This window comes from Indicator indicator, chromosome 27 (assembly GCF_027791375.1).
Source record: "Indicator indicator isolate 239-I01 chromosome 27, UM_Iind_1.1, whole genome shotgun sequence".
Lineage (NCBI taxonomy): Eukaryota > Metazoa > Chordata > Aves > Piciformes > Indicatoridae > Indicator > Indicator indicator.
The window spans coordinates 7,104,197-7,117,674 of record NC_072036.1 but is presented as its reverse complement, the minus strand read 5'-3'; the positions used below and the strand labels follow the sequence as shown (position 1 = coordinate 7,117,674).

The 13,478-nt window shown below is 42.6% G+C and overlaps 1 protein-coding gene across 1 annotated transcript in view; it reads left to right on the top strand.

The window, feature by feature from the left end:
- SLC35F1 (solute carrier family 35 member F1) overlaps nucleotides 1-13,478 on the top strand; it is a 201,632-nt gene that overhangs the window by 152,564 nt on the left and 35,590 nt on the right. The window contains exon 3 of the mRNA XM_054393126.1: nucleotides 9,196-9,323. Coding sequence (XP_054249101.1) covers nucleotides 9,196-9,323 — 128 coding nt within the window. The remainder of the gene's footprint in view (nucleotides 1-9,195; nucleotides 9,324-13,478) is intronic.

The window sequence follows — 13,478 nt, the reverse complement described above, 5'->3', positions numbered from 1 at the left end:
AATCCCCTCCCTTGACCTGCTGGCCACACTTCTCCTGATGCAGCCCAGGATCTGCTTGGCTCTCTGGGCTGCAAGTGCTCACTGCTGGCTCCTGTTGAGCTTCTCCTCCACCAGCACCCCCAAGTCCTTTTCTTCAGGGTGGCTTTCCAGCCAGTCACTGCCCAGTCTGTATTTGTGGGCACCTGCCTAATGCAAGGCAGCTGATAAACAACAAGCAGATCAGCAACGTTTCTAAGGGTTCAGAGGAAGATTTTTTCAGAGGGGGCTCATGTGTCATGGTGAGTTCATGCTGCTAAATTGGACCATACATGGGTGTGAATCCCAAGGGGAAAACATGACCCTGGATATTTTCTGGTCCAACTGCCAGCTGTCTGTCTTTTCTAGGTGATAATAGACCAAATATGATTGATGTCTGTGATCCAGTAAATGGTGCCTATGGACAATAGCTTTCATACCACCTCTCAAGGAAACAGAAGGCCCTTTCATTATCAGAGAGGGAGGATTTGGTCAAAGCAAGTGCAGCAGGAAGTCTAGTAACTTCAAATCACTGTTTCTGTAACTATCTTACATTCAAAAATGAGTGCTGCTTCAAGCTACAAGAAAAAAAAAAGATAAATGGTGGCCAAAAAAAAAAAAAAAGGTAATATCTTTAAAGAATAAAGTCTGTGGTAAATTTACCAGATCAAAAAATGAAGTATTGCTGGATAAAACCCTTATTATCCAGTGTCAAGCCCAACAGCATGTAAATGAATGTAACAGAGATGATGAACTGCTCAAACTTTGGCTAATGCTCTTAGGAATGATAGAGTAGATGAGAATTTGAAGTACAAAAAGGTTTTTAGAGCAGTATCATTGCCAGCTTTGAAAGATATTATTAAGGGAAGCTAACAGACTCATCACAATCTTTTTCTTCCTTAAATACAACTCCTGTGGTTAGGGCTGACTGTGTCCCTCTGAAGAACAGTTAAACTGTAAGAGCAGCTCATATATAAATGACAACAGTTCATTCAGATGGCACCTTGATGCTTAGGATGATGGTCAAGGAGATACATTAAAAGTAGAACTATAAAGGAGGCATAACAATATTTGAGAAGGAATTTGTTCCCTTTCTCAGTCTCTGCCTTATGTTAGAGAGGTAGATAGAGATGGAGGTGGGTGAGAAGTGAGCTCAAGGGATGCTGGCATGAATGCTTGTGAGGTGTCTTTCTTGTCTAAGGAAGAGGGGTTACACATGTATGTGACAAAAGGGCATTTTTTGGAGGTTTAATTAATAGAATCAGGGAAGAGATAGGGAAGGGAGTCACCAGGAGAGGTGTTTCACAGGGCATGAAGCCAGGCAGCTCCAGCAGATGGGCAGCTTTGGGACCTGCAGGAGGGAAGAGCAGATGACTTGCAGAGCAAACCCTTGCTCTGGAGCATGCATTATGCTCACAACCTACTTTGACCAATTTTCTGATGCTAAGCTGCTACACACTGAGCATTTAATTACCTTTAATGTAATGTCTGAACTATACTGCACCAGCTTGCACAGCTCTCCACCTTTCTGGGTGTGACTGCACTCGATGTGCTAGTTCTGACAACTGTGTTAGTGAAAGGTGGCACAAAATACCTGAAGATGTGCTACTCTGCCTCCCCATGTGCTAGAGGTGCTTCCCAAACCTAGAATTTGTCTCATTACAGAGTCTGAATCATGAAGAAAAAAAAATCTTGTCAGATATGCTACTTTTCCATTGAAAAGTTGTTTCTGCCAGCTCAGGAAGAAAGAAGTTTAGTGACTACCCAGGGTGGAGGGCTCCTCTCCATTGTTCTTGTCTCTGAGATTGTTTCCTCCTAAAGCAACAAGATCTCTAGATGCAGAAGGCTGATTTGTTTATCTGCTACTAAGATTGCTAGATTTCCAAAGGTCTCATTGAGTTTTAGGTACACAACAAATATACAACAAAATATCATCTGCTCCAAACAGTTAATCATCTAAAAAAAAAAAAATAAAAATTTGGCCTGACTTCTAATCTACCACTCTGAGTAACTCTGTCAGGGTTATGTGACAACAAATAGCCAATTTCTTCAGCAGAACTGCCTGTAAATGTCTGCTTGACACAGTAGCTATGGGATGCCTTTTGCCAATGAACTGGCATGGGTCAGTGATATCTTAATGCTTTTAGTAACACACCTCAGTAGTCATGCTGCAAAGGGCATAAACAGAGGGGGGTTTAAAGCACTTTTGGTCATTATGGATGCAACAGGGAAATTTCTGGTGTGTTTTAACTCTTGAAAGTCTCATGAAATAGACAAATTGCTGAATGCAGCAGCTCTGGCTGTTATATGAAGCCATGGTGGTTCACCTATTTCTATATGCTCATGCCTGCATTTTCTCTGTTCTTGAATGGGTTTGCTCCTGCCTTTTGGAATTACTGCCATGCATAAAACAAGGTGCTCATGCTGTGGCAAACAATGAAGGAGCTACAATGGATTGGTGTGTCTTGCATGTTTCTCTTGAACCTTTGCTGCTGGTCACCTTGGAGACAAGAAGTGTCCTGAGCTGGCCCCACAACTGCTTTAACCAAGTGCTAGCTCCTACATTTTCTGCTTCCTGAGTAATTAGTGGTATTTCTTGAATAATTTGTGGTTGTTCTGATGTGAGGCTTTTACCATAACCCATGATGGCAACACATTCCCAGAGCTTCTACATTCCTCCAGGGGTCATAGTTAATATTTAATTTGAGAGTTTAGCAAACTTTATTTCTGTTCACCAGCAGTGGTGTGAGGAAAGTCCCAGAAGGAGAATGACTCTGCAAGCTTTTCCCACAGCTGCTACTGCAAATAGATACTCCAAGAGCATGTTTGCAGCCTTTTAACATAGAAGAATACTGAAGTACCTCTAGAGATCATGGAGCATCTGTAAAGCCTTATTTATCTTGAGCCAGCCAGCCCTGATGTATTCTGGACTCTTCAGCTTCCCCTTGGCCTGGGGCAATGACATGAAATAATGCTGGGTATTAGGATTTTACATATTTTCAGTTAACACTGTTGACTCCAGGTGAAGTTTTAATTCTGCCAGCAGTGCTCTTTTAGCATCAACTTCCCATCTCCTTTAAAATGCCCTTTTAAATGTTAGTTTAGTTGTTGCCAAACTAGAGATTGTCTCAGTGTAGGAGTGGATGTGTGCTCTTATTGTTCATACCAGAAAAGGCAACACTCCCATTTTCAGTTATTCACCAAGAGCCTTTTTTCCTCTTGACAGTACTATTCTCTCAGCAGTCATCATTAGACAGTTTTCTTTCTTGATAGATGGCTTTATGTTTCATAGCCTGTAAAAAGCAAGTTCTCCCTCATGCTTACCACATGTTGTATACAGGTCTTGCTCGTGTTTCATGCCAGCATCTGTTCCTAGGTACTACTTTGATGAACCCCAGAACCAGCATCACCTCATCACTTAGGGATTTATGTTTCATATTGAATGAGCTGATGCCTAAGAAGATGCAGAGTCCAGTGCAGTGTGTCATTAGCAGTGAGTTTACCTCCAAGCCTATACTTAGTGGCAGTGATGTTAGATTTTCTCTTCTGCTCAGTTACCTATTCACAACAAACCTGTAGGATATAATACCTTTACATTCTGTATCAGATTACATTTAAATTGGATCAGTGTGTTCAAACATTATTGATGAAAAACAGGGAAAGATACACACTCCTTGGCTTCCTTACTCACTTCTTGTCTCATAAAGACAAGGCTAGAAATTCAGCTTCAGTTGGGTGATTAAAAGCACCAACAATTTGCATTGTCTTTATTTTACTGTATCAGGCAAATCTCATGCTTTGGGGAATAAACTTCATAGGAATCACAAATGATAAGTAGATAATTCATTATTCATATCTGTCTGTTCAGGAAAAAAATGTCACAGGGTGGGTAGGTGGCTGGACCAACTTTTTGTAATGAATTGATGAAAGGGGAAAAAAAAGAAAAAGCTCATGCACCCCTAAGTGATTTCTCTGCCTTTAACGATGAACTTTAGTTCTTGTAAGATTATTTGACTTTAAGTAAGTCTTGTGAATATGATTAACATGCCCAAGATTATCCAGGAGGATAAATTATTCATGCAAGTTACACATTTATAAATGATATACAGGGCTATAGGCAGCATTTAAAATTTCACTAACACTCTGGTAAATCTGAAAATGAGATTTTATTTCATCTTCTTGTAAAAACCCTTTCTTTGCAGTGCTGTGAGGAACTTCACAATAGAGAAAATAGGATAAACAATTTTAAAAGGGCCTGACTGGAGCTTGCAGAGTAAAGGAATAGAATTGTTTGGGAAAGGAAGGGGAAAGGACTTTCAGTTGGAAGGGACCTACAGTAATCATCTATAGTCCATCTGCCTGTTTTGAAGTAGTTCAGTGTGAGAGTGAGCCAGATTCAACCCCAACACTAGAGAAACTGACAATAGGAATAAATAGAAAAATCCTGTTGACTGTGACTGGTAAATGGGATTTACTTTCTAAGAAGGTGAAAAGACCTTGCCATGATGTTGCTCACTCCCAGCGAGGTGTGTACACCAGCTCATGCCCAGGTTTGCTTCAACACAGGGCAGGAAGATCTGCAGCCTCGTTGTACACTGCCTGCCCACAGCAAGGGTGGTAGTACTGATGGCAGCTGGGTTTGTCCAGTGGCTGCTGTGTCCCTGTGATGGACAGGACACATGCACAGTTCAGCCTGTGTCAGAGAAGGAGGTAGTTGTCCCTTGCCTGGATCCACTGTTAGCTGGTTCTCAGCTTCCACAAGACTAACATTGATTTGGTCACAGACTGCTCAGGACGCAGGTTGAAAATTGATCTGAAAACCTAAAATCTTTGTTTCCAGGCAGTTCTTTGCTCTGGTTCATCATGCAGCCCCACAAGCACCGGTGCTGGCACAGGGCAAGCAGCAAGATCATGTAGCCAGCAGCTGGAGAGCACAGGAGCCACTTGGAACAGCAGCTCAGGGCTGTTAGTCCTGCAGCATGTCTGTGGGTTACAAAAGATTTCTCACCTCAGGAGAGGAAGCAAAAGGGAGATCCAGATAAGATCAGCTTGGATAAGGTCAGATCTTCACAGGAGGCAAAAGAAGCTGAGTTTATCCACTCTCCCAAAAGGCTTACTGGAAATATGTTATAGGACAAAAGCAGTGCAACCTAGAAGCAGTCATCACAGAGGATATTCAGGTGCTTTGTGAAGCCATGGTGGAGCATTCCTGTAAGAGGACATTTTCTCTGCTGCATCAATAATTAAGCAGTGGTGGTGTTTTGCCTGTAGGCCACAGTATTACCATAAAGTAGTTGTCAGTAAATATGAGGAAATAAGAAACCATTTTGGATTTAGAGGATTTAAGGTCACACAGAAGGAGGGGACAGTTCTTACGAGCTTTGTGGAGAGCTGAAAGCCTTCTACAACAGACTTCAAGTCCCCTGAACCAGCAAGGTTTTATTGTTCAGCAAGGGAACCTCTTGGCATAGTAATACAGAGATCATCTTTGTTACACAGTATTGGCCCACTTGCCTCCTTCCCCTGGTCCTGTGTCATGAAGCAAGGCTGGTGGTGGTGAAGTGCTGTCTGCAAGACTCACTGTGGTGGGTGAAAATGGAAAGGCAACAATTATCTTGTAATGAGACTCTCTTTCAAAGAAAGTGCTAATAAGTAAATTCTAGTACAGTCTTCATCCTCTGTGAGACTTTTACCTCTTCCCCACTTAAGACTTGACTCTGGCACTCCTGTTGGAAGCAGGGAAGGACCAGCATGCCCAGCAGCCTTCCCTCTTCACACTGCCTTCCTCCATGCAGGTGTCCTGCACACGTTCAGATTTCTTCTGCTGAGCTCTGTAAAGCAGAAAGACAGCACAGCTCCTTTGATGTTCTTGATCTAAATAACAAGTTGTCATCTGAATTAAAAGAGAGAGAGACTGCAGCAGATGAAAGAGCAGCAGTATGCTTATTTTCTGGTCTAGCAGTGCTGTTATTCTATTCTACCTGTGTCCCAAGCCCATACACAAATAATTGGGAATTTGCTCTTAATGGCTGTTGGGTTTTATTTTATTGTACCTCTGTGACTGTGTGGGTGAATGTGAAATGCACACATGTGTGTGTGTTTGTGCTAGACACTGCACAGCTAAAGCCTCTTTTAATTTTCTCTCTAATTTATTTTTAATTTTGCAACCCCTCAGGGGTAAATTCTTATTGTATGATGTAAAATCATCTCCTCTACAAAGCAGCTTATTTGTTGATTTTTAGTTTGAGCCAGCAGAGCCAAAGCTGTAGCTTTGTTCTGAACAATGAGAACTCCTCTGTATATAAAACTGTCAAGCGTGTTTCTCACTGCAAAATTAGTTAAAAAGTGTAAAATCTAAACCTATCCTTCTAGAAAAGGCAAACAGAGGAGGGGGAGGGTTGTATTTCTCTGTGTTACCAGTATGTTAGACTTCTGAATTTTAAAACATTCTTCTATGCAATCTGCTCTTAAATCTACATCACATTTGGATTAGCCTGAAAATGAAGGCTTAACACTTTCAGCAGCTCGACTGCCAGCAGAAAGTTAGGGGCTTGGTTTTTTGAAAGGAGATCTCCTCAAAAGATGTGTCTGAAGATGGCATTCCTCTGTCCACTCACATACATGCATGTTCACTGATGTCAGCATGTACTTTGGCTGGCTGCAAAGGCTGCCTTTAAGCTAACCTACATGCTTTATGGTTTGCTATTTGTTTAGATGGCTGGCTGCAAGCCTTAGCCACAGACCTCTTGAGATAATGACAAAAACACATGGTCTGACATAATCTCTTCCCTTCACATTCAGAGAGAGAGAGATTTAGTTCCTAAACACAGGTTACCTCATCCTAAGCAATTAATCTGGAATATGGTTAGGTGAAAAAAAAGCTTTAAACATGCTCTGCTACTAGGCTAGGTGTAGGCATCTACATTTGGTCCTTCAGGTCAACTCAAAAGACCTGAAGAATTAGTTTGCTTTGAGTTGGCATCCAGGGAAATAAAAAGGCTCAGGTTGTCACTTTTTGGTTTAGCTAATCACCACCTTCTCTCTGCTGTTTCACTGCTGCTTATTGAGGGAAAGAGGAAGAAAGAGGAAAAGGGAGGAAGGAAGGGAGAAAAGGGAGGGAGGAAAAGGGATGAAAAGGGAGGGAGGAAAAGGGAGGGAAGAAAAGGCAGGGAGGGAGGAAAAGGAAGGGAGGAAAAGGGAGGGAGGAAAAGGGAGGGAAGAAAAGGGAGGGAGGGAGGAAAAGGAAGGGAGGAAAAGGGAGGGAGGGAGGGAGAAAGGGAGGAAGGGAGGAAAAGGGAGAGAGGGAGGAACGGAGGAAAAGGGAGGCAAGAAGGAAGGGAGAGAGGAAGAAAGGAAGGGACAAAGGGAAGCAGGCAGGCTGGCTTTTTAACATTTACAGTTTGGCAGCCTGTCATTGTCACTGTAAGAAATCAATCTGTTGTTGCCTAATGACATGCCTCTGGCAAGGTGTATGTGTGAGCATGTGTTAATGAACAGACGTCAGATGATTCAGAAGCTTTGTTCAGGTAAATGCCCATTCAAGCCACTCAGCACAGCCAAGATTTTACATCTAAGATTTCTAAATCAGCTTTTTCAAGTAATTATCGTTTTTTTCCTGTGATTGCAACTTACAAGATCTGAGGGATTCCTGTGCTATAGTGAGCCTGACGTTTCTGATGCACATCTATCTATATCACCAAATCTGTTTGAACCAGAGAGTGAACACACTTGTGATAAAGGAAAAACAAGGGAGAACTGAGAAGCCTGAGCAAGTTTTGGTGGCGACTGACAATAATGCTCCTTCTCTTCTGCATTCTCCACCACTCATTTTGATGATCACAGGCATGTAGAAAGGCTGCAGAAACAGGAACAGATCTCAGAATAATGGTCATATTTTTAATTTTAAGTCAGCCAAAATTCCATTCGAACTTTGGCAGTACAGGTCAGGCCTACATAGAGCCCTCTTTAGGCTACAGACTCTTTAAAAACCCCCAGTGTTACTGTCTCCAGTCACAGGCACTATGTCCTGCCCCTTTCACGGTGGGGTCATAGAATCATAGAATCAACCAGGTTGGAAGAGACCTCCAAGATCCTCCAGTCCAACCTATCACCCAGCCCTATCCAATCAACCAGACCATGGCACTAAGTGCCTCATCCAGGCTTCTCTTGAACATCTCCAGCGATGGCAACTCCACCACCTCCCTGGGCAGCACATTCCAATGGGCAATCACCCTCTCTGTGAAGAACTTCCTCCTAACATCCAGCCTATACCTCCCCTGGCACAGCTTGAGACTGTGTCCTCTTGTTCTGCTGCTGGTTGCCTGGGAGAAGAGATCAACCCCCTCCTGGCTACAACCTCCCTTCAGGTAGTTGTAGGCAGCAATGAGGTCACCCATGAGCCTCCTCTTCATCATATCTGGAGCTTGCTGTCATGCAAATAAGTAAGAGGTTTGCCCACTCTCACTAATGAACTGGTTTCCTTTGAACAGAGGACAATCATATTCCCAAGCCTAGCATGAGGAATGTTTTGACCTTTTGAAAGAGCTGGGTCTGATCTTCAGGAGATCCTGTGCTGTCAGTAGAAGGCAGCAAACCTGCCTGCTTCAGAAATCGATCCTCAGAGCAGGGCAACCTGTCATGCAAAATCTCCATGACTCAGTGCAGCCTTTCTCTAAACAAGTCTGATATTTTGAAGTTCCTGGATCATAACAGCCATCCTTGGAAGAGGATCTGTAATCTGCCCAAAGGCAATGCTGTTTCTCTTTTGCTCTTCCACTCCCACTCCAGCAAAACTTTCTTGCATCCTGTGTTTGGATGATGTAAATGTAGTATAAACTCCTCTGTTCTTTAACATTTTGTGTGTGTGTGTATATTAAAGGAAAACTCAGAGCACATTTACAATCTGCCCAAGCCTTGAATTGGTTTTCCTGGTGGTGTTTACACCTGAGGTGAAGTGGCAATCTGACCCTCACCTATTACTTCACCAAGCTTGGCTTTTTAAATAACTGTGAGGCAAATAGGATATGGTAGTCTTCACCTCCTTGCAATACCTCGTGGTATGGTGCTTTTCAACTGTACATTGTAAATGCAAGAGGTCTTCTAGACAATTTCTCTTAACAGGCAGGTGTTTTGTGCATGTAAACCTGACTCTTACATAATTCTTCTTGTTTATTACCACAGGAGAAGAAAACTTGCTGGCAATTTTGAAAAGGAGATGGTGGAAGTACATGATCCTGGGGATAATAGATATAGAAGCCAATTACTTGGTAGTGAAAGCTTATCAATACACCACTCTTACTAGTGTACAGGTAAGAATCCAAGAAATCTGAATGTGACATTTATGCTAAATGTTCTCAAATGCCTCTGCCATCAGAGTCTTGGTTTAAGAATTCATTGACGTGTGCCCAGACAATGTAACATTGTTTTTAACTCTTCTCTGAATCAGATTACTTGTAACAGACTAAAGCATAAATCCATGTAAACCTCATCCTGTCTGATTTTATAGCTTGAAGAGAAAAGCAAAAGCTGAATTGCTTCTTTTGCATGTTGATTTGTAGCAAGTAAGAGCAGTGGCTTGAGTGAGATGATCCAGGTCATCTCCCACAGCCACCCACAAGCACATGCCAGCACTCTGTCTGGCTAGATCTGTGAAACACTGCTTCCAGAAGGTGCAAACCCTCCTGCTTTTCTGCCATGAGCAGGACTTTTAGCATAAGAGATCAAAAACAACAGCATGAGGAGGAAGTAGCTGGGGGAGTTCAAGGGCATTGCCTATGTCTCACCAGAGAATTGGCTCAAATGAGTCAGGATCTCTTTTTAGACTGAGAGAGGGGAAGGGTGGAGGAGGAGGACAAACTTTACCCTTAACTTTCAGGACTGCTCATGGTAATGCTTTCCATATTTATCTTAATGGTTTTTAAAACAACCCCAGTATAAGCCCATAGATGGTTTGATAAATGTTCCAGAAGAGTGTTCTAACTACTGTTAGAGACACCTTTTACACAGCAGATAAAATTATTTCCCTCAGAGGGAATGAAAAGGTTCTGAGGTTCTTGTAGTTGTCTGGATTTAGATATTTAATTTATTTGAAACTACATTTTTACCTTAGCTTGCCTGTACTGCATTTACAGTGTACTACACACATGCACCCTATCAAGTCCTCAGGTCTTGTACTAAGCCTGTTCTGACACTGACATTGGTAACCTTTGCTGCCAGGTGAGTGCCAAGCTGCATTGTCACACACAGAATCATACAGAATGCATTGGGGTGGAGGGCACCCTCAAAGGTCTTCTAGCCCAATCCCCCAGCAGTAAGCAGGGACACCTCCAACTAGAGCAGGTTGCTGAGTGCCCCATCAAGTTTGACCTTGAATGTCTCCAGGGATGGGGCCTCAAACACATCTTATGAGGTTACAGGGCAGACTGCCCTCTCCCTTCTCTCCCATTGTCCCCACAATAATTAGATCTCCTTTCTGCTATACACTGTTTTATCCACCTGCATGTTACACTGTTGTGTTGCACTGTCTGGAGGTAATGTTTCCCTTTTCTGTGTTATGTCATCACCTAGAAATCTGGACTATTTCTGCAGCATCTTGCATAGTGGTACTGCAGAACGTGCATACAGTGTTACAAGAAACAAGGCACTGTCAAAGAGAGAGCTATGCTCCCAAATAGTTCTTTATCTGGGGATTTATTCCTTGGGCAATCAAGCCTTTGATTGACATAATGAAAACAAAGGTAGTAAAAGCTGGGGTTTATAGACACCAAGAGGCAGACAATAAAACTATGTTGCTGATGTTCTCAGCTACTCTTAGGTGGCTGTAAGGCTCAGCAGTACATCATGCTTCCAATTACCTCAGGCAGTTTTCATACCTCAACAACTGCCACTAGAGAAGGAAAGGAGTCAGCAGTAAGCACCTTTAATAATAGCAGTGCTGGATGCTTTGTTCTTGGTCCCTATGGACTCGATGTGTGTTGAGGCAGAAGGTTTGAGAGACCTTTGGAGTGAATTTGGGAGGCAAGGACTATTGAAGTGGTTGATCCAGTTTGTCCAGTGTCAGCTAACATGAAATATCTCAACATCAGACCTGAATTCCACTCGCCCTTCCTCCCATACTTTCCTGTTTTGCTCCAGGGCAGTGAGGGAATCCTGCAATGCAACAAGGTTTGCAGCTCAGCGTTGTGCAGAAGCATTGCATGCTACACATTTATACTCTGAGAGCTTGTGGGCTGTTTCTTGCCTTTGATTTATTATTGCCCTTCAAGCTGCTGTTCTGTCTTCTGACTGTTACACCCCTGTGGTTCACAGACTCACCCCTACAGTATCCTCAGTCTCTGTGTATGATTTCACCCATCTGAGCTCTCAGTATCCAGAGCTCCTGCCTCTAAAGGCAAAATTCACCCTGAGCCAAACTTTTTACTAACACAAATATTCAAAATCTCATTAAAGTCAGTGGAGCTGTGCCCTTTACAACAGCAGAGATTTTGGCATTTTGTGCCTGTTATACACAGGTGACATGGAGAAGTTTCTAATAAGTAACCTTGGGAAAAATGGTCTTCAAAGTCCATATCCAATCGTCTTAGAGAGAAGCAAAACAGAAAATGTATGTTTCCTGCAGAAACACAGGACCACTGGCAGAGCTGTTTGCTGGTCTGGGATGTCTTTTTCTGACAGCAGTATGTAAAATCAGAGGAGGAAGGCAATTGAAGGAAAGGCCATTTCAGTTTTATGGTAACCCTTGTATTTGAGCAGACCTTTCATTAAACACAACTGGAGTGCATGTATCAAGAGGAGAAGTTGAAGAGTTGTCCCCAAGATGTGATTTCTTGTGTTGGTAGTAAAGTGCTTCTGTGTGTAGAAGTTGAGAGAAGAGGAACTATGTGGTAGATGTGACCATCACCCTCCAGACTGGGAGCAGTCTTTTGTTTCTTCCAAGCCATGGAAATGAAACATTTTTATATTATTTTGCAAACAAAGGACATTACTGACTGATTCCTTCACCAGTCTCCCTACCTGAAGTGCCTTAAGTTCTAGATTAATAAAATTATTATTATTACTTTCAAAATGAATTCTTTGATTATATAAAAACAATGCAAGAAAATTAAGTTGTGATGAGGTGGCAAATAGAAACTTCCAGTATCTGAAGTGGGCCTACAAGGAAGCTGGTGAGGGACTTTTTAGGGTGTGAGGTAGTAATAGGACTAGGGGGAATGCAAAAAAAATAGAAATGGGTAGATTCAGATTGGATGTTAGGAAGAAGTTTTTCACCATGAGGGTGGTGAGACACTGGAACAGGTTGCCCAGGGAGGTGTTGGAAGCCTCATCCCTGGAGGTTTTTGAGGGCAGGCTGGATGTGTCTGTGAGCAACCTGATCTACTGTGAGGTGTTCCTACCCTCACACTAGATCAAGCAGGCAGCTTGGAACTGGATGATCCTTGAGGTCCCTTCCAACCCTAACAATTCTATGATTCTATGAAAAACAAAAGGTAAAAACAATGCTTTTTTAGTTAAGTTACTTGAAATAACCCTGTCAGAAATGCTGCCAGCATCCACACATCCCCTGCAGAAGGTTCTGTTCACAGGGTAGCATGATGGCAATGCAGTGCCCCTGGCAGTCAGCAACCTGCTCTGTGAGGTTCACATCTTGGCTGCTTTTGTACAGTGGAATCAAGTGTGCATGGTATTGTGAAGGTAGTGTGAAAACTGGAATAGAAAGAGCCCTGAAATAGGAAGGAAACCCTTTCTTCCGTTGAAAAAGCAAAGCAAATGTGTCTCTTAGAGGATACAGCAGTTGCTGCTCTATTAAACTTACCAGGCTGCATGCTGAAATTCAGTCACCATCACATGTATGTGACCATACCCCACTGATGTGACTGATCCCTCCACTCTGGAGAGTAGGCTGAGGGCAGGGTGCAGCTGATTGTATGATTTGCTGGAGGGTAGCACTAATGAGAAACCCCTAATGTGGAAAAAAAAGAGGCTTATAACTGAGAGGAAAAAAATCCAATGAATGTTTAAAAAGGGAGATTCAGCTCAGCTGTTCCCATCAGGAGTTTGCTGACCAGCTTTTTCCTTTTTGATGTCGCTGCAGATCAGCAATTCACCCTCTCTATTGCAGACCTAAAGCTTGCCAGCTCTCCTTTCCTGTGGCTAACAGTGCACTCTTGCTGTAGATGTGCAAAGACATGCTGAATGTGTGAGAAACTGGGTGTTTACTGTAGTTAGCAAGAGAGTGTCTCTGACTCACAAGTATAATAAAGTCAACATAAGTTAACAAACAGATAATCAGAGGAAAGAACATTTCAATGGGGTGTTATCATCAACAGGCTTGGATTCAGTGTGGTATCTTTTAGAGTCAAATAATAATCCTCATTCTCTACAACAAGCCAACATTTTTATATAAGAGGAAGGAGTTCCTGTAGTATGGTGGATCAATAGATTGTGTATTTTTGTATCCTGCCTTC